The 23620-nt window shown below is 35.5% G+C and overlaps 4 protein-coding genes across 6 annotated transcripts in view; 1 reads left to right on the top strand and 3 right to left on the bottom strand.

Moving 5' to 3' along the window:
• Window positions 213-2746, top strand: LOC107631919 (F-box protein At4g35930). The gene is made up of 5 exons (XM_016335875.2): window positions 213-510; window positions 651-1112; window positions 1783-1857; window positions 1959-2068; window positions 2146-2746. Exons 2-5 carry the CDS (start codon window positions 717-719, stop codon window positions 2417-2419), a joined length of 855 nt encoding a protein of 284 aa, XP_016191361.1. The 5' UTR covers window positions 213-510; window positions 651-716; the 3' UTR covers window positions 2420-2746.
• Window positions 6366-10097, bottom strand: LOC107632748 (phospholipase D alpha 1). The gene is made up of 5 exons (XM_016336663.2): window positions 9764-10097; window positions 9212-9661; window positions 7471-8805; window positions 7307-7385; window positions 6366-6998 (listed from the first exon to the last, which is right to left on the bottom strand). The coding sequence occupies exons 1-5, from the start codon at window positions 9842-9844 to the stop codon at window positions 6550-6552; spliced, it is 2394 nt and encodes a 797-aa protein (XP_016192149.1). The 5' UTR covers window positions 9845-10097; the 3' UTR covers window positions 6366-6549.
• The window catches only part of LOC107634518 (phospholipase D alpha 1), a 12629-nt gene continuing 1017 nt past the window's right edge, over window positions 12009-23620 (bottom strand). For 2 of the 3 annotated variants that reach the window (XM_021115143.1, XM_021115146.1), the window contains 3 exons: window positions 23149-23559; window positions 13408-14842; window positions 12009-12668 (listed from right to left, as the gene is read on the bottom strand). In XM_021115143.1, coding sequence (XP_020970802.1) covers window positions 12205-12668; window positions 13408-14842; window positions 23149-23559 — 2310 coding nt within the window. In that variant the 3' untranslated portion in view covers window positions 12009-12204. Of the gene's footprint in view, window positions 12669-13407; window positions 14843-19556; window positions 20200-20951; window positions 22387-23148; window positions 23560-23620 lie in introns of those variants that run through there. The other variant, XM_016338259.2, reaches the window with a different exon arrangement.
• LOC107633570 (phospholipase D alpha 1-like) overlaps window positions 19551-23620 on the bottom strand; it is a 19232-nt gene continuing 15162 nt past the window's right edge. Inside the window, exon 5 of the mRNA XM_021115165.1 lies at window positions 19551-19700. The gene's annotated coding sequence lies outside the window, so the exon portion shown is untranslated. The remainder of the gene's footprint in view (window positions 19701-23620) is intronic.

Genomic DNA, 23620 nt, shown 5'->3' with positions numbered 1-23620 from the left:
AAACATGTTTAGGAAAAAATAAATAAATAAAAAATAATCTAAAAAATTATTTTTCTACTTAAATAAAATTTAATTCTTCTCTTTAAATATTGGTAAAAACTCAAGTGAAATCGACTGCAGCTGAGTTTCCACCTTAAATATTACATAAATTAGTCATTTTTAGAATAATTTTCCATTTTCCATAACGCGGAACTGTTCAACGAAAATTTGGCGGGCACATTAAGCAAATTCAAAACTAAAACCCTAGCGGTCCCAATTCACTCCGTTCCCTCTCTCTCTCTTTCTCTCTCTAACCTTTTCTCTCTGCTCCGTCAATTCCCAATTCCGATTCCGCCTACTCCGAAAGCCGTAGCTTCCTAACTATTCTGCTTCGTTTGATTAGCTTCAATAGCTTCTGCTGCTGTTCCTCAATTAGGTTTTCAATCTACATTTCTCAATTCATTTCCGGGAAGCATAATTTTTTTCCCTTTTTGGCTGTGCGATCCCTCGTATACTCTTATTTATATTCATGTAAGTTTCTATCATTTTCATTATCTCTGATTCCGGTTTCGAATTTCTCATTTTTTTTTTAATTTATTTTTCACTTGTTTCGATTCAGTTGGTTAATAACCTAACTTGAAGTTTGTTCCTTTGTTGGCTGTTTTTTGCAGGTTGAATTGAATAGTTGGATTCAAGATTGTAGATTTAGGGTTTAGATATCAGGAGTATAAGAAGTTATGGGAAAGGCATCTCCGAAGGAGAGGAATTGGAAGGCTAATAAAGGGAAGAGGCAGTTGAGGAGCTCGGGGAACAAGTACCTGAAGCCAGGAACTCTAGCTCAGCTTCGGATCAATAAGTCCTCTTCGACGTTGGTGTCGTCGTCGTCGTCAGCCTCCAGTGCTGCAAATGGCTGCACTGATCTTGGGAAGAAGAGGGTGGCGGTGTTGAGTTCAAGGAAGGCGCAGATTGGAGGTGATGTGGGGAATGAGGGCAAGGTGTTTGATAAAAGTCCCCAGATGCTGTCCCCTGTGAATTCGGTAAAGCAGAGTGGTTTCCTGGGAACACCAAAGACTCCTCGGATTGAGGATTGCTTATCAGAGTCTCGCCTTGAGGGTCTTCCCATGGATTTGTTGGTATAATTCTACTCACGTTTTTTGTTTTGGCTTAATGTTTATTTCTTACTTATATTGAGTCTAGTTGGTTTTGGAGATTTAGGAATATATATAGCATAATGTCAAAATATCAAAGTTTGTTATGTTCCATCAAATATTTAGCGTAGTTTTGAGTTTTATTACTTCTACCACCAATGTCTTCTATGTATTTGTATCTGTTGGTTTCAGTTTCTGACTTGTCTATATTTGTAAGTAACGAGACACTAATATCTAGCTCATTTGATATCGTTCTCTCTGTGTTTGTGGAGACTGGAGACTGGAGATGGTCTGTAAATACTCTTTGATATTGATGATGTGGATTGCTTCTTTTTGTCCGATTTTGTGATTTGTATTGATGCTGAAGACTATAGATGATGCTGGGATTTTCTATTTAATGTAACTTGATGCTTCGTTTATAATACTCTTTTGTTTCTTTGTGTGTGTATTTGTTTCTTTTTCTTTGTCTGGAGGTGTTAACTGCTTGTGAAATGTAATCAGGAGTTAATTGGCTTTGTTGAATTTAGTAAAGATTTAGAAAACTGCACAGCTAAATGCACATGCATGCACATTCTAAAATACACAAGTCTGGGTCTCTTGTTTTGTTGAGCTTTCTATTTCATCTGTGGTGTTGACCCTCTTTTATAAATTTGAGGTTAAAATACTATGCAACCTGCATCATGACCAGCTGAGGGCTGTCTTCCATGTTTCTCGGAGAATTAGAAAAGCGGTGAGTTTTGTCTCTGCTGTGTATATAACTTTACTGTTTGCTTATGACTAGCCTGCATGGTTCAGTTTTTTGTTTAATGGGAAACTTCTGAATGTTATTAGGTTGTGATTGCAAGACAGTTTTACTTCAATTATACTACACCAGATCGCTCTCGGCAAGAGATGTTAAGTACCATGACTCCCCGTCCTATTGAGCATTGGCCTTTTCTGTGGTATGTACTTTTAACAACATGCTATTTTCTTGAAACATTTTATGCCCGTCTTGTTCATAGTTCCATGATATTTTCAGCAAGGTTGATGGGAAGGGAGTGAGGATTGCAAGCCCACATACACCTAAAGCACCAAGACATGGGCCCCGACCACTGTCTCGCCTTAGACTTTCTGAGATGCGACAGGTTGCTGCTGTTCTTTTCCGGGAGAAGGGAAAGGAACCAGCTTTCCCTTCTCGTTGTTTGGTACCATCAGTTATAGCAAAGCCCCTATGCAAGTCCTTGGCTTCTAATAGAGTTCTCTTCTACGAGGACGAACTATGCCAGGCTGTTGCTCAGAACAAACTTCTCTAGGTTGGTTGTTTGCTTTTCTTTTTTCGTCACTGCCTCGGTGATTCTCTACTGTGTATAGTAAGGATGTTAGAGTAGTAAGGATGCAATTTTGTAGTCTGTCTTGTGGCAGTTTAGCTGTGTGGATATTTCGGACGGATGTCAACGCAAGTGTGAAAGATTGGTGGAATAATATTATACATGTATATGTTTTGTATGGGTGAAACAATTGGGGGTTTCTTTCAGAAACAATGAATGGTCTTCTACATTAGTATAAAAGGCTGTGTTCTGTAATTTGATTACATGATTGCAAAGAGGGTTTTGCTGAAGTGGAGATGCAGTTGGTCATTATGTCAGTTTAAGTTGCTACGATTTAGTTTAATTTATGTCTGGTATTACAGTTGAGAACAACAAGGCGCTTTTGTCAGGTATTAATGCTTTAGATACATTTTATGGACAAAATGTTCCGCAAACATGAAAAAAAAGGAGCTTTTGACCTAAAAATAATCATGTTTGGATAAAATCTGAATGTTATGCAGAATTTATTCATATTTTTTATTTTAGGATTTTATCACCCAAAGTTTAAAATGTTTCAAAACTAATTCAATTTTGTCGTGTGGTTAAAATCATTAAGAATCAATTGTTCTTGTTAGTCAATATTTTTTGGGCAAATCACGTAACTCAACCAAAGAGAGAAAAAATTTACACAATTCAACCAAAATAAAATGCAACGTGAATCTTCTAAAAGCAATATACTATGTAATTCGAATCAATCACATTCGAATTAAACAAATTAATAGTAATTCGAATCAAATTAATTCGAATTATACAAAGTAATAGAAACCCCTAGTAATTCGAATCAACAAGACTCAAATTATGCATGCATGGGCCATGGGCTCCTAAGGTAATTCGAATCAACCAAATTCGAATTACACACAAATAAGATGCATAATAGTTCGAATCAGCTTGTTTCGAACTAGCACACCGAATTGAAGCCCCTAATAATTCGAATTACAAAGGCTTGCTCTATAAATAGAGTTCGAGTTAAGTTCATTTGAATCACTATTCCAAACCCCCTGCCCCACCAAATCTCAGAGAAAACGACCCCAACTAAGTGTTCAACAGAATATTCAGCTGATGGGGGATGACCCGGATCGACTCTATCGTTTGTATGGGGTCGCACATATAGCTGGTGTCATTAATGAACAGGTTAGTGTGATTTTTTCCTTTTAAAGTAGGATTTAAAGTGTTATTTTTTATATTTTGACCTTTTGTATGTTATAATGGTAGTCCTTATATATTGTTGTGAAGTGGTTATATTAGTGGTTTATGGGTGAATACAAATAAGTAGAAAAAGTTATCCAGAGGAAGTTTTTTTTGCTTACTTGAGTAGTCTTCGTAGGATAAATTTTTTTATCGTAAATAAGTACACTCTTTTTAAGAAAATGTTTTAAAAATATTTTCTCATTAGGCCCAGTTTGATGTGTATATGAAGTTATTAACCATGCTAACGCGTAACATGATTTGGTAGAGTACAAGTTGTATGTTCTGCTCTACGATATGCATTAGTGAATGATGTTGTGTCAATATGTTCCGATGTCGAGACACAATCTGATACATTCTTTATGCAGCCTCACCGATGTATCTCGAGCATGCGACGGCAGCAGGGCATGCACCTGGACGAGAGGTACGTTCCGTACTTGCAGATGGATGGCTTATACCATCTAGCGAGGCTGAACGAGAGATGGTTTAGGCTGAATGAGCCCCTGGTTAGTGCATTAATGGAGCGCTAGCGCCCGGAGACGCACACGTTTCATATGTCGTTCGGGGAGTGTACGATCACGTTGCAGGACGTGGCCTACCAGTTAGGGCTGCCGATCGATGGGCATTATGTTAGTGGTTGCCTGACAGATTTTCAGACATACATCGAGTGTGGTCGCCCAGCTTGGGTGTGGTTCGAGGATCTGCTAGGTGTGTTGCCTTCTGCGAATTGCATCCAGAAGTTCGCAGTGAACTGCAGCTGGTTCCAGGATACATTCGGCGAGCTTCCTGAGGGGGCCGACGAGCCCACTGTTAGGAGGTATGCCCGGACCTATATCATGATGCTGCTGGGTACTCAGCTATTTGGTGATAAGTCCGGTACTCGCATTCACATCAGGTGGCTTCCATACGTAGCTAGGTAGGATGTTCGAGTTCCCGTCTTGTGCAATCGCAACGAGAAGGGTACCCCGTATTTACCATACAGGTGGGTCCCGTCAATACTCACCAACGGCTTGCAATGACGGAATGCCTCAATACACGGTGGGAATATCCAGAAAAATCGATAAAAATAGGCTTGCGAGTCGTTGGTGAGTATTGACGTGGTCAGACAAGTATGAGGTCCATTATACCGTTTTACTTTCTAAATACCCCTGCGTTGGCGGAGACTGATCCTAATCAACCATGTGCACCCGTTGTCGAATTCAATACACTTCCCAAGGTACTTCTGATAATCGGACTTCACCACTTTGTATTGTACCCCGCGTCGGATGCTATACGTCTTCACGCTTAACAAAGCCTCCTCTTTATTCTGAAACTGCTGACCAACCTGAAACTCTGATAGACCTCCGGTATTCTAGGTATCTCTGGCACCAAATCCAATAAGTTCTCCAAGAACCCCCTCCTGTTTCATCGCATCCAAGTCCAGAGATGAAAAGTGTGGGGAGTACTGCTGAGTCCCTGAGCTGGAACCACCGCCGGCCCCAACTGGATCACTCGCTGCTATGTCATCACCACTGTCATGAGCAATGATGTCCAGCTCCACATCATCAGCGACATCATCATCCAGCAATGCATCATCCATACCAACCGGTGCCCCATACTGTAATGACATCAGCGCCCTCTCAATGATACTGACGTCTCCACCACCACTGCGGTTGAGATCAACGGCGAACGACGGGGAGGCCACATGCTAGTCCTGAGGTGCAATCATAGGCACGGATGACGATGCACCAACAGGTCTCGAACTAGAACAGGCTACCGTTCCTGCGGTTTGGGTATTCCTGTTCGAACCACCTGAGCTAGAGACCACATCAACCAGCTTTGCCAACAGCTCAGGAATCCTGACCTCGGAAAACTGCCAACGACAATGGAAGACGACCTCCAAATCCTCGCCACTCCCTATGACAAACGAATCGTACTTCATGTCATCTCGCAGCACTGAGATCGGAATGCGATAGAATAACTTCTCAACCCGTTTCACACCTTGCAGTCTAAGTTTTCGTATTATGGAATTCAGGAAGTCAGCGAAACTCGTTGTAGGTTTCAAAAAAATATTGAGGGGATCCTTATCAGTAAACTTAACACCAGAACGTGTTTTTTTCTTAATCGACTCTCTATAATGCACCAACACTAAAAAACTCTTCTCACTAACCATTGTGTTTCACTCTAATGAGAGGAATTCACATTCACACCATACTTATACACGTTTGGGGCTTCATAATTCGAATCAACCTGGTTCGAACTACTAGGTATGATTGCTGCATAATTCGAATCAGTATGACTCGAACTACATTAACGTAAGATGCATGTATAATTTGAATTGTATTGATTCGAATTACCTGGGACATAATGCATGTATAATTCGAATTTAGTAGGTTCGAATTACACTTCTCAACTAATTCGAATTGGGTTAATTCGAATTACTATTGGTTTCTTAGTTCGAATTAGGTTAATTACATTATATTATGCTTTTGGGTGATCCATGTCACGAATTTAGCTTTGATAGATTCATATAAATTCTTCTCCCATTTGGTTTAATTTAGTTTTTTGCCCATATTTTTTCTTTAAAATCAACCATTTCTTTCTTTCTCTCGCATATGAAAATGTAGTTTGTAGTTGTTGAACTAACATAGTTAATGATAAAATAAATGCTTTTTAAAATTAAATAACGAAAAAGGCAAATATGTTATGTATTTTAGATCAAACGTTATTAAGCTAAAAATAGAAAAACTCGTACAAAATGTTAGTCAGACAAACACCAATAAATTTGCTGCAGTTAAATACTTCGATTGTTTGTGAAAATCCAGAGACGAAAACAAAAACAGCAAAGAGAATACCGAATGAAAAGACTATCATAACCCCGCTTATATCTTGAATTCTTGATGCTGAGTATTCTAGCACTTCTCATTTATCAGTCCACCAGGGCTTTTATCAGGTAGAACACGGGCCTTAGTGTCCGGAAAGAAACCAAGAGATCCTGGAAGCTCTGTGATAGTTCCATTATTGGCAGAAATTTTAACAGGATAGCAGAGCAGGTGACCAGAAAGGTCAGTCACAGTTGAAGAAGAATACGCGTTCCAATTTCCTTGAGCAAGTTCGTTCACCCTTCTAATGCAATCTTCTTTTTCAGGCTCGAGGAATCTGTGATCTTGCACGTTAAGGTGCTCGTACCAAAGTGATTTGCGAAAATCACGGATCTCACCCGTTGCAGTTGCAGTAGCATCACCACCAGGCTTAGTCACAATGGGTTGATAAGCTCCCATAGCAATTTCGGTGTCTCTTCCACCATTCATTGATCTCTCGTTCATATTAGCAGATCCAATGATTATGTATTTATCATCCACTGTCCAAAACAATAAGTTATCCTCACTCAATAAAATTATATAAACGCTATCTGATAAAACTCTATAAGAAGAAAATCCAATGAAGGTAACAACCCTTCGCTGAATTATAATGATACAGTTTTGTGAAAATTGCAAAATTTCAAATCAAAGCTTGAGATATTGTGCTTGAAACTGTCATATTTTGTAGTGCAGAAGCATTTTAGCAAAACCAGGATCTGTTTAGACTTCAAACATACATCAAACAGCTTAAAAATCAGCCATCCCAACTTGAAATTTTAATTTGAAAAATTGCTAGTGTTTGACATACCTATCATCATCTTCGAATGCACATAAATCATGAATCGCCTAGCTTTTTGCGCGTTCATGTAATCATTATCTTTATTCTCCTCCTTCTCCTTCTCCTCCACTTCATCCTTCATCTCCTCCTCGGTCTCTGCCTTCTCCTCGTNNATCATCATCATCGGTCTCTGCCTTCTGCTCCTCCTCTTCTTTCCTCTCATCCTCCTTCTCTCGGTTTCCAAGACAGAAGAAAGACAAATATCTTTTAAGATCTTCTTCAGTTTTGTTCTCCCTATTGAGTGCTTGAGTAATGTCCTTGTACATCATCTCCATTGTCCTCCTCTGGTAATACAAAATTCGCTTAACATAAGAATCATATGGGGAAGGCTCTGGCCACATTGGAACCACAACATACACAGCGAAGTCTTGCTTAGCTTTAATCTTGCTAACAATTTTAAGTGAAATCTCCTTTGGAATGAGATTCAAACAATCCACGTGATCAATTTTGTTGCCATAGTCATCTTTCCAGTCAAAACCACTTCCTACAAAATACTGATTCTCAATATAAATGAATCTTTCTGCACGCCTAATAGCATCAATATAGGCATCTTGAATGCTACGATCTATGATTCTACCGTTCCTTCTAACAAGACCAGCTCCGGCAAAACCTTCAGGAGTGTTTGGTAACCCACAAGTAGTTGAATCATCAATAGATCTGAATAATTGAACATTCCACATGTCAGCATCTTTTACGTCGCAGGAGTGATCAATGACATTTTCAAATTCTTGTTTCGGAAAAAGTATTCCCTCTTTAATACCTTCCTTCATACATCTCTCCACAAAGGTGTCGTAAACATCCTTCACAACAGGGCCTTCAAGCTTACAGTGCACGTCATGCCACGGTTCCCTTGGACCACCTTTTTCTATTGAAGAGCCGGGAAAGCAGGGTTGGTGAAAATCTTGACTGTGTTCAGCATTCAAGGTTCTAAAAAGTGAATGGGTTGGAGTATCGTATCTACCATGAGAGAGATCGAAACCCCCAATAAAACTCACTATTCTTCTTCTGTCATTATCACCGGGAAAATCACTATCCACCACCACAATTTTTTGGTGATGAGAGTATCCAAGAGGACGAGAGCATAAAACACAGTGAACACCACTGCCCCGAAAATACTCTCGGGTTTTTTTGCAGAAAGTTTTCATGTGGCCACCACTGCCAGACGAAATGTTTGTTAGATCCTCCCAAAGAAGCAGTAGGACCTTCACATCCTGAGGTTCCTGTGCCTTTCTCTGGAGCAGCTCACCAAGTCGTGTATTTATTTCGTCACTTAGAATACTACTTGTATCCCTTATGAGGGTTATATCAGTCTCCAAAGACCAGCCAGCAATATATATGAACTTTTTCGCTTTATTGATTGCATCAAACATGTCCTCCCAGCATCTTTGAGCCTCGTAAGTCTCAACTCCATTAAGCAATATTCTTGGAGCAAAATCATTTGGGACATGAGCGTCTTGGTAAAGAGTAGCCTGAAAATATTTTGCATAATAAATATCAGTTTACAATAGAATTTCAAAAAGAGTTATGTTACGTGTACAATAAAATATGCTGAAATACAAATACACATTGAAAATAAATTAAACCACACATGTATTTATACATAAATACATTAGTGGTTGATTTTAGTGTCTAAATAACATTTTTTGTCCTCCTTGGTGGCTGACCAAGCGTAGTTTCTCTTTCTTGCAATGTCCTCCTTGCTGGATCCCTTAACAGTTTTGTATCAGTGTCAAGAGACCAGCCAGCAATGTATACAAACTTCTCTGCTTTCTTGATTGCATCATATATATCCTCCCAGCAGCATCTCTGCGGCACCTGATTCTCCATTCTCTGCACAAACTCATCAGGAATATGAGCATCTTGATACAAAGTTACCTTGCATCCGTTCCTCTGTCGGAAGAACGTGCGAGGAACTTCACCAAATACACTACTTTCGGTGACTTCTTGCAGCCGTGTAGCAGCAGAAAACTGCACCTTCACGTTCATCCGAAGTTGATAAAAATTATTAAGAGAAAGCGTCCCTTCATATCGACCACCATCGATGAACCGCCGAGCGGGCAGTTTTGCTTTTGCAATTGAATCACTTGAACCCATAGTTTGCGGTTCGTTAAGGTGGATGCTGAAAATGATGTGATGAGCCTTATGGGCACAATGAAAGTAAAACTTCTCCTGCCACCTGATATTAGTATTTAGGTTGACACAATCTTGTATATTTATACGCCTGCTTATTCTCATGAGCATTCCATCCAGATAAATGGCTGCATAGAATCCCCTATGGTCCGCTTTACGACCGGTGTCCTCCACACGATCACCGCTTTCTATATACTGAAGCAGAACAATATAACTTGAATTAGCATCATTTGTTATTTATGAACAATGCAAAAACAGAGAAAACCCATATAGGAGCATATTAGAAATACGGCAAACCATGATAAGCTTCTCGATATTTTGGAACCCCGAAAGAATAATGGTTGCGTCCATAGTCCCATGTAGCAGCTGCGGTTCCATCACTAAACCTGCAAGTAAAATTGAGAGAGAGAGAGAGAGAGAGAGAGAGTTCTGACTTGTAATGAAACCGGATTAGTGCTGATTGTTTTCCTTGATACGAGGTGTGATCTACCATACATTTTAGGTGGTATAAGTATAAACAATATGTTTTTTTATGTGTAAAATTTTTTTAAATATAATCTCTCTCAGTTTCCAATATTTACAGTAAATTATAAACTCTTGGGACAATCTATCCAAATTACTTCGGCCCTAATATTGTTAGTCTGTATCTGATAGGAATACCTAACGAAATGAGTCCTACAATGAAGATTAATCAATCAGCAATAAAATTATTTTAGAAGAATGGGAATAGAATATTAACAAAATTATTCACTGAATCAAGCGAAGCTGCAACAGGATACTAAGTTAGTAATTAATCTTTCACCATGTAGTCACTTTCTCTTAAGAGTTAAGACACTATTTTAGCTTTAGGTATTGTTATTATTATTATTTTTTTTACGGTATCTCTCGATAATTCAAAGATTTATCTATTAAAAATTTGAGTTTTATTTAAAAGTTTATTATTAACTAATAAGTCATTGTATACATAATATAAAATTTGACAACATTTATTTAAAATAAATGAGTTGACCACTCATTCAATCCAACTATTTAAGCAGTTTTTTGTTTTAGTTGTTTTGTTTTTTTTTTTTTTTAATTTATTTCAGTCACAAAAAAAAATTGATTTAGACATTTGTTTTTTTTGGACTTTGAAACATTTGTTAAATACCGGAGAATAACGACCTCAACTTAGTCTTTCTTTATTATTTTTGTTCAAATAAAGCATGTCGGCCTCATTCGGAAAGGCCCATCAAACAGTTTTCCCATAACTATTTACTTATATAAAATTGTCTTATTTCTCAATACCAAAAAAAAAATGTCTTATTTCTTTCAAAATAAAACGGTTGTGTTATTTATATACCTACAAATAAATGTTTATCAATTGACAAAAAGAAAAATAGGAAGATGAAAATTTAGAATCAACTTATGTTTAGGCTATTTAAAAAGTGGAATTCTTTGAGGAACTGAATTTTCAATGTATTGTTATTTAATTTCAAATCAAGAAATCGAAAACTAATTTTTTTTTGTAGGGTATTTGGAGAATTGGAGTAACATATAAACAAAGATGATATCCCTTGAGAATATTCTATATCAGATAATATAAAATGGCCAACTTGTAATTCTAGAAACAAAAGTAGATGTTTAAATATCCAGGAGCAGGTGGAGTAGTATTTTGTGGGGTCAATGCACTGTGTATTCCAATATTCTTTCAAGCATTTACTTGATACTACTCATACTAGCCTTCTAATAATATAATTAACGACCACACTATTTCTTAATTAATCAAAAGCATTTCATCTTTGATGAATGGGCCATGAAGGAATCAGCCAAAATCATATTCCACGAAAGTAATATAATTTGAGTCATAAAGTTGATTTAGAAGTCAATTGGAGCATGCTTGTTAAAGTGACAGGGAAATTTTCTAATAAACACCAAGTTAATTAAAACACACTAATTTAACTTGTAGACAGTGACAAACATCATTAATAACAAATCTTAATGAGTTCCTCCTTAAATGGACAGAGGGATGGAAATGTACGAAATGATCAATTTGAGTTCCTCCTTAAAATTTTAGATATAATTTGGGTCAATTAAAAATTAGAGAGCTAAATTGAGTTAGAGATCAAATTTCAAAAACCATTTTGAGAATTAACTCGATCTTTTTATTAAATATGAGATAATAATGCTGTAAGTTCTCTCACGAGGGTGATAACTGATAACTGTCCCATAGGACATATTTAGATGCATCTTTGCATATTCAATGAGAAGTGCTATAAAATGGGCCAATGCAAGTTCCATATTTGCAATGCCACAGCATGCTCTGTCCACGCTCTCAAATCCTGTTCCACAATCACTTAACCAATATGTATATATATCAAATTTCACATATGAATATGAATATGAACGAAAATTCATTTGGTATATTAGACCTAGAATATCATCATGTTGGGAGTGGATGCACTCTATTTCAATCATTTACTTGGTATAGTCAAAGGCATTTCATCAGGATGAATGGACCATGAAGGAAGCAGCCACAATTATATTCAAGAGGTAATACAACTGAGCCGAGAAGACTTTTAAAATGGATAAATTTCATTCACCAAGTACAAACAATACAACATTTATTTAATATCAAAAGTTAAGATAAAGGTATCCATTATCAAACAGGTACAACAATAAACCAGATGTTAATAAAGGATACTTATTTTGATCAAGGAATTGAACTTTAAGAATTGTGGGACACTCTTTTAGCATGCATGTTACATGGTGAAGATCCTGTTAGGAAGAACTCGATTTATGATAGTAGGGTTTTTGGAACCTAGAATAGGAGCATTAGTGTCAGGGAAGAACTCAACTCCTGAGAGATTTGTGAGTGTTCCATCATCAGCAGAAATGTCAACAGGATATCGAAGCAAGTGACCAGGAAGGTTATTAGATCCAGGTAAATCCTTGTTAGAATACAACTCCCAATACTTGTCTCCAAGTTGCTTCACTTTGTTAATACATTCTTCACTTTCTGGGTTGAGGAAGGTGTCTTCATGCATGCCAAGGTGCTCGTACCATAGGGACATGCGGAAGCCATGGATTTGGCCTCTTGCACCACCTTGGCTGGTAGCCAAATGGTGCGGTTGATAAGCTCCCATGGCAATTTCGGTGTCTCTTCCACCATCCATTGATCTCTGGTTGATGTTGGCAGATCCAATGATTATGTACTCGTCATCAACTGTTAAACAAGCAAACAAAAAACAAACAAGAAAAAAATTAATCGAGTTACTCAAATGAAGATGTCAAAAACATCTCCTTATAAAAGTGTGATTTATTTATTTGTTCACATTTTAACTAAAAACAACACTTTTATAATATATCAAAATTTAATTCTACAATTCATCATCTAAAAGTCAAAAAGAAGAATTTTCATACGAAGAAGTCTTCCTTAGAGTATCCACAAAAAATTAAAGAATCCACGTAAATAACTAGGTAAGTTTTTACAATAAAAAATTACTTACTTTATCATAGGAAGGCATATAAACTAAATTAAATTAAATGGCATAAAAATCATGCGTTTATTTTGATTGACTAATAATATAAAGACTTTTTATAGATGACATTTTAAATAACGAATGTAAATATTAATTATTATTTGTATACGAAAAGAGTACCTAAACATTAAATTCAAAATAAGGTAGAAATTTGAATGCAGTTAAGTTCATGTAAACTTGATAGTTAGAACCGTTAGATGATAATTTAGTCAAGGTAAAAACTCAAGTGAAGTTAATAACTGAGAGTTATTAGATGAAAATTTAGTCAAATCAGTCAAATCATTTAACCGCTCTCAGCTATAAACTTTACGTGAAGTTAACTCTACCTGAATTTCTATTAAATCATTTAACAAGTGTCAGCTATCAACTTTATATAAAGTTAATTCCACCTGAATTTCCACTTCAAAATAATCGTTGACTTACCTATCATCATCTTGGAATGCACATAAATCATGAAGCGTCTGGCTTCTTGAGCTTTCTGGTAATCGGAACCTTGTTTTGGTCTCTGCGGAGGCACATACTCTCCGTCCTTCTTCGCCTCTCGATTGCCAAGACAGAAGAATGACAAATATTTTCGAGGATCTTGTTCAATTTTCTCTTCCTTGAGTGCTTCAACAATGTCCTTGTACATCATCTCTATAGTCCTCCTCTGCAAATATAGTATTTTCTGAACAGTTCCAGTAGTCTTATTTATTGGAACACCCTCCGGCCACATTGGAATCACTACATACACCATGAACTTCTCCTTAGCCTTAATCTTGCTAACAATTTTGAGTGAAAGCTCCTTTGGGATAAGATGAACAGCATCAAATTCTGTGCTATCCACACTCCACCCAAAAGCACTTCCTATGAAATATTGGTTCTCAATATATATGAAATTCTTCGCTCGCCGAATAGCATTAATGTATGCATCTTGAATGCTCCGATCTATCATCTTGTTCTCCCCACTAACAAGCCCATGTTCAAAAGCTTCTTTAGCAGTTTCTGGAAAACCAAGAGTAGCTGTATCATCAATGGATCTGAACAACTGAACATTCCACGTGTCATCATCATCATCAGGGTTCGTTACTTGAGATGGTGCAACGATGAAATCCTTAAGCTTTTCTTCTGAAAGAAGCATGCCCTGATCTGTGCCCTGTTTTCGAAATCTCTGCACAAAGGTGGAGTAAACATCCCATGCAATAGGCCCTTCAAGCTTACAATGTATATCATGCCATGGCTCCCTAGGACCACCCTTTTCAATTGCAGATCCAGAAATACTTGGTTGATAAAAATCTTTACTGTGTTCAGCAGCTAAAGTTTGAAAAAGAGAATGAAATTGAGTATCATATCTTCCATTACAGAGATCAATACCTCCAATGAAACTCACAATTCTTCTTTGATGATCTGAGTCCTTTCCATTTGGCAACTTAGCATCCACCACCACAATCTTTTGGTGATGAGTGTAAAAAACACTGTCACGTGGGCACAAAATGCAGTGGACATTTGTGTCCTTGAAATAGCTTTGGGTTTCTTTATCATGAGTACCCATGGTTCTGGCGTAGCTTCCAATTCCTGGAACTCGAATTATTCCATCCTGCCATAGAAGCAGAACAACCCTGACTCCATCTTCCTTTGCCTTTTTCTTGAGCAACTCACCGAGTGTTATGTCTCCACCATGCTTTGGCCTCTTAGGATCTCTTATCAGAGAAATCTGAGTGTAAAGAGACCAACCAGTGATGTATATAAAATGTTTTGCTTCGTTGATTGCATCAAAGATATCCTCCCAGCATCTTTGAGGTTCGTAAGTCTTACCTCCATCGAGCACTACTCTTGGAGAAAAATCATCTAGGACATGAGCATCTTGGTAAAGAGTAACCTGAACATATTTGGCATACAAAAATGTTATTCATACATCAAAATTAATGTATTTGTGTATAAATACACGTGTGATTTAATTTATGAGGAGTGTTAGGGTCAGTAAGTTTTGTATTTTGTAACCATCAATTGGCCATCAATAGTATTTTTAATGGTGGGAGATCACTCACTTTTCATTTGATGATTAAGTGCTGGCTAGATTGTTAAAAAAGTGCTGGTCCTACACTTTTTCTTAATTTATTTTTTATGTATATTTGTATTCCAAGATATGACTAATTTTAATGACTGATTTTGGTGTACATGTAGTATAATAGTTTTGGATAATACTAATTAGTTGAACTCAAAGTAGGGGTGTACATGTACTTAGATCCGAATATATCCTAAAAAGGAAAGGCTCGGGCCAGCAATTTTTTAAAAAGTTGGCCAACATTTAACCATCAATTTTTTAATAACATCACTCTTTTTTTTTTTTTTACAAATTTATGCAATATATAATGTAAACAATTATATATAAAGTAACATCATAAAAAATAAGAATGAAATTATCATTTTTTTTAATTTTTAATACACGAAATTCGACCTTAAATTAATCCGAATATAAATCAGATTAAATCAAATCGACTCGATGACGTATAATTAGTGTGTATATATATATACACACTAAAGATAAGAAAATTCAAATCCACGACCTCAATTATATTTCAAATTAAATAGTGTGAAATAGAACCACGTGGAGGAATTTATTTAGCTAGCTTCTTTATTATTAGAGAGGATTTTTTCCTTTCAGCATTTGAGATTCACATTCACTTGCACTTGCATTATTTAATAGATAGGAAATTATTATATGATTTGATAAATTTGACTAAATAAACATTTTTAATTATTAATTTTATATAAAATTAATTGTACCTGAATTTCTATTTATTTTTTTATGGTATTTTGAATTTTATTTTAGAAGGTAAAGTGTGATCTTTTACTATTTATTTTATAAGTGAGACCAAGAGAAAATATGAGAAAAAACTATTTAAGGATGAGCGATCACACTTTACCTTCTAAAATTAAAATTCAAAATTTAGAGAATCAAAATTAAAAAAGAAAGACCATATTAAAAGTCATCTTGCAAAATCATTTATTTTTTTGATGGTATTTTTAATTCGGCAAATAAATAACTATTTTATTACAGATCGAAGTTTAATTTAAAAGTTTAATATTAATTAATAAATTATTGTATATATAAGATAAAATTTAAATTTTTGATATTTACTTAAACAAACAAATAAAATAATCACTTAATAAAAAATTGGTTATACGAGATTTATGTAATATAAATTGGGAAATTGAAGGAGAGAGAGCCAATGTTGGAAGGAAACTTGTTCTTATATAGAAAAATATTTTTAATATTTTTACGGTAATAACTGCCATTTATAATTGTAGGGTCTCAGCGCGTCACCGACGAATTTTGGTCAACTTTTTTTTGGAGGTAAATGGACTCTATATTCCAATAATATTCAACATTTTTACTGTAATAACTGCCATTTATAATTGTAGGGTCTCAGCGCGTCACCCACGAATTTTGGTCAACTTTTTTTTTGGAGGTAAATGGACTCTATATTCCAATAATATTCAATATCAATGCCACAGCATGCTCTAAATTTTTTGGTGTAGCGTCGGTCAATTTATTGGCGTAGAGTTTGATTCCTACTCCAACTCTATCAACACGTTGGAATGGAAGAGTGAGTGGGTCAGTGGTGGAAGTAGCTGATATATATGGCTCTCCATCAAACACGTCAATGAGAGTGGCTAATTACTCTAATTCTATCTGCGAGTTGAAAATTTTATTAAAACTCTATTCTATTCTATTCGTGGGTTGAGAATTTCTCAACCCTAATCCTATTCGTATCCTAAAATTTTTTTTTGAACAAAGAAAGCTCAACACTGTAAAGTGGAGCAAACAAGCCAAATACTAAGTACTAAATGGAAAAACATAACATTCCTGTCGATGCCAGCAGTGCCATCAACAACCAAAAAGATCACTATCGGTCCATTCATTGTAACTCAGAATTGTCCTTCTTATTACGAAGTCAACACCTACTTCCTTATTATTGAAGATTCTAACATTACGTTCCACCTAAATGTTTCAAATCACTACAAAGAATCCAGTCAGCCACCTCTTCTACTATCTTTTTCGCTTATGCCAACCAGTCCAACTCTCAAACAGTTCTCTTATTGTGCCAGAAACAGCCCAAACTTCACCAAACGACTGCAACCCTTTTGTTGTGAGAAGAAAGTACGAGGAACTCCAGGAAAATCAGAATCCTTGACACCTTGAGCCCAGTTTTGATGTCGTTGAGCATCAGAAAATTGTAGCTTCACATAGATCATTGGACCTCCAGCTATGGGCTTTTGGGCTTGAACCCATTTGTGAAATAGAGCACCATCTATGATATCGTTAACAGGCACATATGCTTGTCCAATGGCAGTTTTGGACCTGCTACGGCGTTCCAATCTGAATATGATATTTGATGTCATATGGGCACACCGAATGTGAAAAGACTCTTCTAAGTTGGGATTATTAGAGGGGTTTTTTATACGCCTCTCTTCCATTTTTACATTATCCAAATAAACGCTTAGGTGCACCTGGAATTGAACAACAACGTGCATGGAAATTATTAACATTGCATGAAAGGTCACTGGTATTTCATTTTTGACATAAGTTTATTTTGATCTATCTCTTAGATTTGAAAATACCAGCAAATAAATGTGTTGACTATTAGATCCCTTATTTTTTGAATTATATATCAATTTGGTAAGTATGACCTCAAACTAATTTATTGTAGTTCTATTTTTAAAATAACAGAAATATTGGCAATAAAATAAGTTAAATATTCCAATATTCCAATTATTCTTTCAAGCATTTACTTGATATTAGTCTTCTAATAATATAATTAACGACCACACTATTCTTAATTAATCAAAGGCATTTCATCATGATGAATGGACCTTGAAGGAATAATCAGCCACAATCATATTCAACGAAAGTAATACAATTGATTCATAAAATTGATTTAGAAGTCAATTAGAGCATGCTTATTAAAGTGACAGGGAAATTTTCTAATAACACCATGCTAATTAAAACACAATTATTTAACTTGTAGAGAGTGACAAACACAATTAATAATAAAGTCTAATTTTTATACATTGGAATAATCAAATCTTAATTAGGTCCTAGTTTGCTACAAGAATATTTATGTATCATTCATTACTTTATATAGTTGTTGGAAAGTAATATTCACACAAATTGATAAAAGGTTTTGGAGCTAATATTTAAAACATCCTTAAAATTTGATTTTCGACTCAATTTAGTTTTTTAATTTTTAATTAATCCAAATCGTACCCTAAAATTTTGGAGCATAATTTAAGTTGGCCTCTTCATCTATTTTTGTCACTAAAAAAATGACATAGTATCATTAAAAGACGTCGTTTTACTCTTTTTCCTCTTCAGTGTCTTAATCTCCTATTATCCAATTGCTATCACCCTCAATCATACTTTTTCAACTCCACCACCCTCACCACCATCACCCTCCTCTTCACCTCTCCTCACCTCTTCTTCTTCTTCCTCCTCCTCAATTTGATCAATAGAAGAGTATGTTGACGGGTTGAAGTTTTCTGGAGGGTCTCACAGCTTGATGCCAAAGTCACTTCTCAAAGAAGTGATCGACATGGCTCATCACCATGATGTGTACGTTAGCACTATTGTTGAGGTTTGAGTCTCAGAAATTCTCTTTATTTGTTTCTAATTAGTTATTTGTTATTGTTGTGCTAAGTCAATAATGACTTGTCAGAAGAAAGCAAAAAATGAGTTTTGAACTTTTAACACAATTGAGCTCAATGTGGGCTCACTTGGGATTTCCAAAGATATTCTTTTTCTTTATCATTGTCAACTGATTAAATTGAGGAGAAGGAAGAAGAAGGGGAGAAAAGGTACGGAGGAGGAAGAGGGGGTGATGGTGGTGGATTGGTAAGGTACGATTGATGGTAGTGGCAATAGAATGGTGGGAGGTTTAGACATTAAGGAAGATGAAGAAGCTAAAAAAGGGGTAAAATGACGATGTTTAGATGCAAACAACAAAACGATTTAATCGTGTCATGTCATTTTTCAAGTGATGGAAATGGATAGAGATATCAACTTAAATCCCTCTTTAAAGTTTTAGATATAATATGAGTCAATTGAAAATTAGAAAGCTAAAATGAGTCAGAAATCAAATTTTAGAAACCATTTTTAACATTAACTCGATCTTTTTAATTAAATATGAGATAATAATGCTGTAAGTTCTCTCATTAAGGTGATAACTGTTCCATAAAACATATTTAGATGCATCTTTGCATATTCAATGAGAAGTGCTATAAAATGGGCCAAGTTCCATATTTGCAATGCCACATCATGCTCTGTCCACGCTCTCAAATCCTATTCCACAATCACTTAACCAACATTATATTATCAAATTTCACATATGAATATGAATATGAATGTAAATTCCTTTGGTATATTAAACCTACAATATCATCATGTTGGGAGTGGAAGCACTCTATTGTAATATTCTTTCAATCATTTACTTGGTATAGTCAAAGGCATTTCATCAGGATGAATGCACCATGAAGGAAGCAGCCACAATCATATTCAAGAAGTAATACAACTGAGCCAAGAAGACTTTTAAAATGGATAAATTTCATTCACCAAGTACAAACAATACAACATTTATTTAATATCAAAAGTTAAGATAAAGGTATCTATTATCAAACAGGTACAACAATAAACCAGATGTTAATAAAGGATACTTATTTTGATCAAGAAATTGAACCTTAAGAATTGTGGGACGCTTTTTTTGCATGCATGTTACATGGTGAAGATCTTGTTAGGAAGAACTCGATTTATGATAGTAGGGTTTTTGGCACCTAGAATAGGAGCATTAGTGTCAGGGAAGAATTCAACTCCTGAGAGATTTGTGAGTGTTCCATCATCAGCAGAAATGTCAACAGGATATCGAAGCAAGTGACCAGGAAGGTTATTAGATCCAAGTAAATCCTTGTTAGAATACAACTCCCAATACTTGTCTCCAAGTTGCTTCACTTTGTTAATACATTCTTCACTTTCTGGGTTGAGGAAGGTGTCTTCATGCATGCCAAGGTGCTCGTACCATAGGGACATGCGAAAGCCATGGATTTGGCCTCTTGCACCACCCTGGCTGGTAGCCAAATGGTGCGGTTGATAAGCTCCCATGGCAATTTCGGTGTCTCTTCCACCATCCATGGATCTCTGGTTGATGTTGGCAGATCCAATGATTATGTACTCATCATCAACTGTTAAACAAGCAAACAAAAAACAAACAAGAGAAAAAATTAATGGAGCTACTCAAATGAAGATGTCAAAAATATCTTTTTATGAAGATATTTTGCATAAAAATGTGATTTATTTATTTGGCTATATTTTAAATGAAAACAACATCTTTATAACATATTAAAATTCAACCCTACAATTCATCATCCAAGGGTCAAAAAATTTTTTTTATACGAAAACAATTATAAAATCTTCATTGGAATATTCAACAAAAATAAAAGAATCCACGTAAAAAACTAGGTAAGTTTTTACAATAAAAAATTACTTACTTTATCATAGGAAGGCATATAAACTAAATTAAATGGCATAAAAATCATGCGTTTATTTTAATTGACTAATAATATAAAGACTTTTTATGGATGACATTTTAAATAACGAATGCAAATATTAATTATTATTTGTATACGAAAAAGAGTACCTGAATATTAAATTCAAAATAAGGTAGAAATTCGGGTGCAACTAATTTCATGTGAAGTTGATAGTTAGAATCGTTAGATGATAATTTAGTCAAGGTAAAAACTCAAGTACGTCATGAAGTTGATAACTGCGAGTTGTTAGATGAAAATTTAGTCAAATCATTTAACCGCTCTCAGCTATGAACTTCACGTGAAGTTAACTCCACGTGAATTTCTGTTAAATCATTTAAAAACTATTAGCTATCAACTTTATATAGAGTTAATTGCACCTTTTCACTTCAAAATAATCATTGACTTACCTATCATCATCTTGGAATGCACATAAATCATGAAGCGTCTGGCTTCTTGAGCTTTCTGGTAATCAGAACCTTGTTCTGGTCTCTGTGGAGGCACATACTCTCCGTCCTTCTTTACCTCTCGATTGCCAAGACAGAAGAATGACAAATATTTCCGAGGATCTTGTTCAATTTTCTCTTCCTTGAGTGCTTCAACAATGTCCTTGTACATCATCTCTATAGTCCTCCTCTGCAAATATAGTATTTTCTGAACAGTTCCAGTAGTCTTATTTATTGGAACACCCTCCGGCCACATTGGAATCACTACATACACCATGAACTTCTCCTTAGCTTTAATCTTGCTAACAATTTTGAGTGAAAGCTCCTTTGGGATAAGATGAACAGCATCAAATTCTGTGCTATCCACACTCCACCCAAAAGCACTTCCTATGAAATATTGGTTCTCAATATATATGAAATTCTTTGCTCGCCGAATAGCATTAATGTATGCATCTTGAATGCTTCGATCTATCATCTTGTTCTCCCCACTAACAAGCCCATGTTCAAAAGCTTCTTTAGCAGTTTCTGGAAAACCAAGAGTAGCTGTATCATCAATGGATCTGAACAACTGAACATTCCACGTCTCATTATCATCATCAGGGTTCGTTGCTTGAGATGGTGCAATGATGAAATCCTTAAGCTTTTCTTCTGAAAGAAGCATCCCCTGATCTGTGCCCTGTTTTCGAAATCTCTGCACAAAGGTGGAGTAAACATTCCATGCAATAGGCCCTTCAAGCTTACAGTGTATATCATGCCATGGCTCCCTAGGACCACCCTTTTCAATTGCAGATCCAGAAATACTTGGTTGATAAAAATCTTTACTGTGTTCAGCAGCTAAAGTTTGAAAAAGAGAATGAAATTGAGTATCATATCTTCCATTACAGAGATCAATACCTCCAATGAAACTCACAATTCTTCTTTGATGATCTGAGTCCTTTCCATTTGGCAACTTAGCATCCACCACCACAATCTTTTGGTGATGAGTGTAAAAAACACTGTCACGTGGGCACAAAATGCAGTGGACATTTGTGTCCTTGAAATAGCTTTGGGTTTCTTTATCATGAGTACCCATGGTTCTGGCGTAGCTTCCAATTCCTGGAACTCGAATTATTCCATCCTGCCATAGAAGCAGAACAACCCTGACTCCATCTTCCTTTGCCTTTTTCTTGAGCAACTCACCGAGTGTTATGTCTCCACCATGCTTTGGCCTCTTAGGATCTCTTATCAGAGAAATCTGAGTGTAAAGAGACCAACCAGTGATGTATATAAAGTGTTTTGCTTCGTTGATTGCATCAAAGATATCCTCCCAGCATCTTTGAGGCTCGTAAGTCTTACTTCCATCAAGCACTACTCTTGGAGAAAAATCATCTAGGACATGAGCATCTTGGTAAAGAGTAACCTGAACATATTTGCATACAAAAATGTTATTCATACATCAAAATTAATGTATTTGTGTATAAATATACGTATGATTTAATTTTTTTTATGTATATTTATATTTCAACATATGACTGATTTTAATGATTGATTTTGTTGTACACGTAGTATAATAGTTTTAGATAATACTAATTAGTTGAACTCAAAGTAGGAATGTGCATGTACTTAGATCTGAATATATCCTAATATTTTATAATGGAATGGATATTCTCACTCCAATTTTAATAACATCACTCTTTTTTTACAAATTTATGCAATATATAATGTAAAAATTTATATATAAAGTAACATTATAAAAAATAAGAATGAAATTATCATTTTTTTTAATTTTTAATACACGAAATTCGACCTTAAATTAATCCGAATATAAATCAGATAGATTCAAATCGACTCGATGACGTATAATTAGTGTGTATATATATATACACACTAAAGATAAGAAAATTCAAATAAAAATAATAAAAATAGAAATTCAAGTGCAATCAACTTTTTACGTAAAATTAACAACTGAGAATCGTTAGATAAAAATTTAGTCAAATCATTTAATCGTTCTCAATTAATTTTACATAAAATTAAATGTACTTAAATTTTTATCTTTAATAAATCTGACAAAATATATTCCGAGCAGAAATACCGCTAACAAAGTGTAATTTAGCTATAATGTCTAGACTTAACAAATAATAATAATAAAGTAAGTAATTTTGTTTATCATGATAATATATACCTTGCATCCCTTATGCTGGGAGAAGAAAGTGCGAGGAACTCCAGGGAAGTCAGGAGATTTGATGCCTTGAGACCAGTTTTGGTGTCGTTTAGCATCAAAAAGTTGTAGCTTCACATGGATTTTTGGACCCCCAGATATGGGCTTTTTACTGGCATCAACAATTTCAACCCATTTGTCAACTTCAACACCATTTAACATTTTCTCATCAACTTCCACATATGCTTCTCCAATAACACCTCGTCCACGAAGAGAAGAAAGCCATTTGTCACGTTCCAATTTGACTACGATATTTGATGCCATATGGGCACAACGAATGTAAAAACACTCTTCCAATTTAGGGTTAATAGGCTCTTTTAAACGCCTGCTTTCAATCTTTACTTCATCCAGATAAATGCTTGCATAAAGGGGCACCTGGAATAGGACGAGGACAAACTTTTTGTAAATGCAAATATATATATATAAAATCTAAAAA

The sequence above is a fragment of the Arachis ipaensis genome, chromosome B01 (assembly GCF_000816755.2).
Source record: "Arachis ipaensis cultivar K30076 chromosome B01, Araip1.1, whole genome shotgun sequence".
Taxonomy (NCBI): domain Eukaryota; kingdom Viridiplantae; phylum Streptophyta; class Magnoliopsida; order Fabales; family Fabaceae; genus Arachis; species Arachis ipaensis.
The sequence above is the reverse complement of the archived record's forward strand: the minus strand, read 5'-3'. Positions and strand labels throughout refer to the sequence as shown.

What these genes read in the sequence shown, in the direction of transcription:
- LOC107631919 (XM_016335875.2), top strand. Translation starts at nt 717, where the DNA reads ATGGGAAAGGCATCTCCGAAGGAGAGGAATTGGAAGGCTAATAAAGGG. An exon ending in CTCGGAGAATTAGAAAAGCG is followed by an intron (nt 1,858 to 1,958) that starts GTGAGTTTTGTC and finishes GAATGTTATTAG; the next exon opens with GTTGTGATTGCAAGACAGTT. An exon ending in GAGCATTGGCCTTTTCTGTG is followed by an intron (nt 2,069 to 2,145) that starts GTATGTACTTTT and finishes TGATATTTTCAG; the next exon opens with CAAGGTTGATGGGAAGGGAG.
- LOC107632748 (XM_016336663.2), bottom strand. Translation starts at nt 9,844, where the DNA reads ATGGAACCGCAGCTGCTACATGGGACTATGGACGCAACCATTATTCTT. An exon ending in AAGAAGAGGAGGAGCAGAAG is followed by an intron (nt 7,386 to 7,470) that starts GCAGAGACCGAT and finishes AAGGAGAAGGAG; the next exon opens with GAGAATAAAGATAATGATTA. An exon ending in GCATTCGAAGATGATGATAG is followed by an intron (nt 6,999 to 7,306) that starts GTATGTCAAACA and finishes TGTTTTGGACAG; the next exon opens with TGGATGATAAATACATAATC.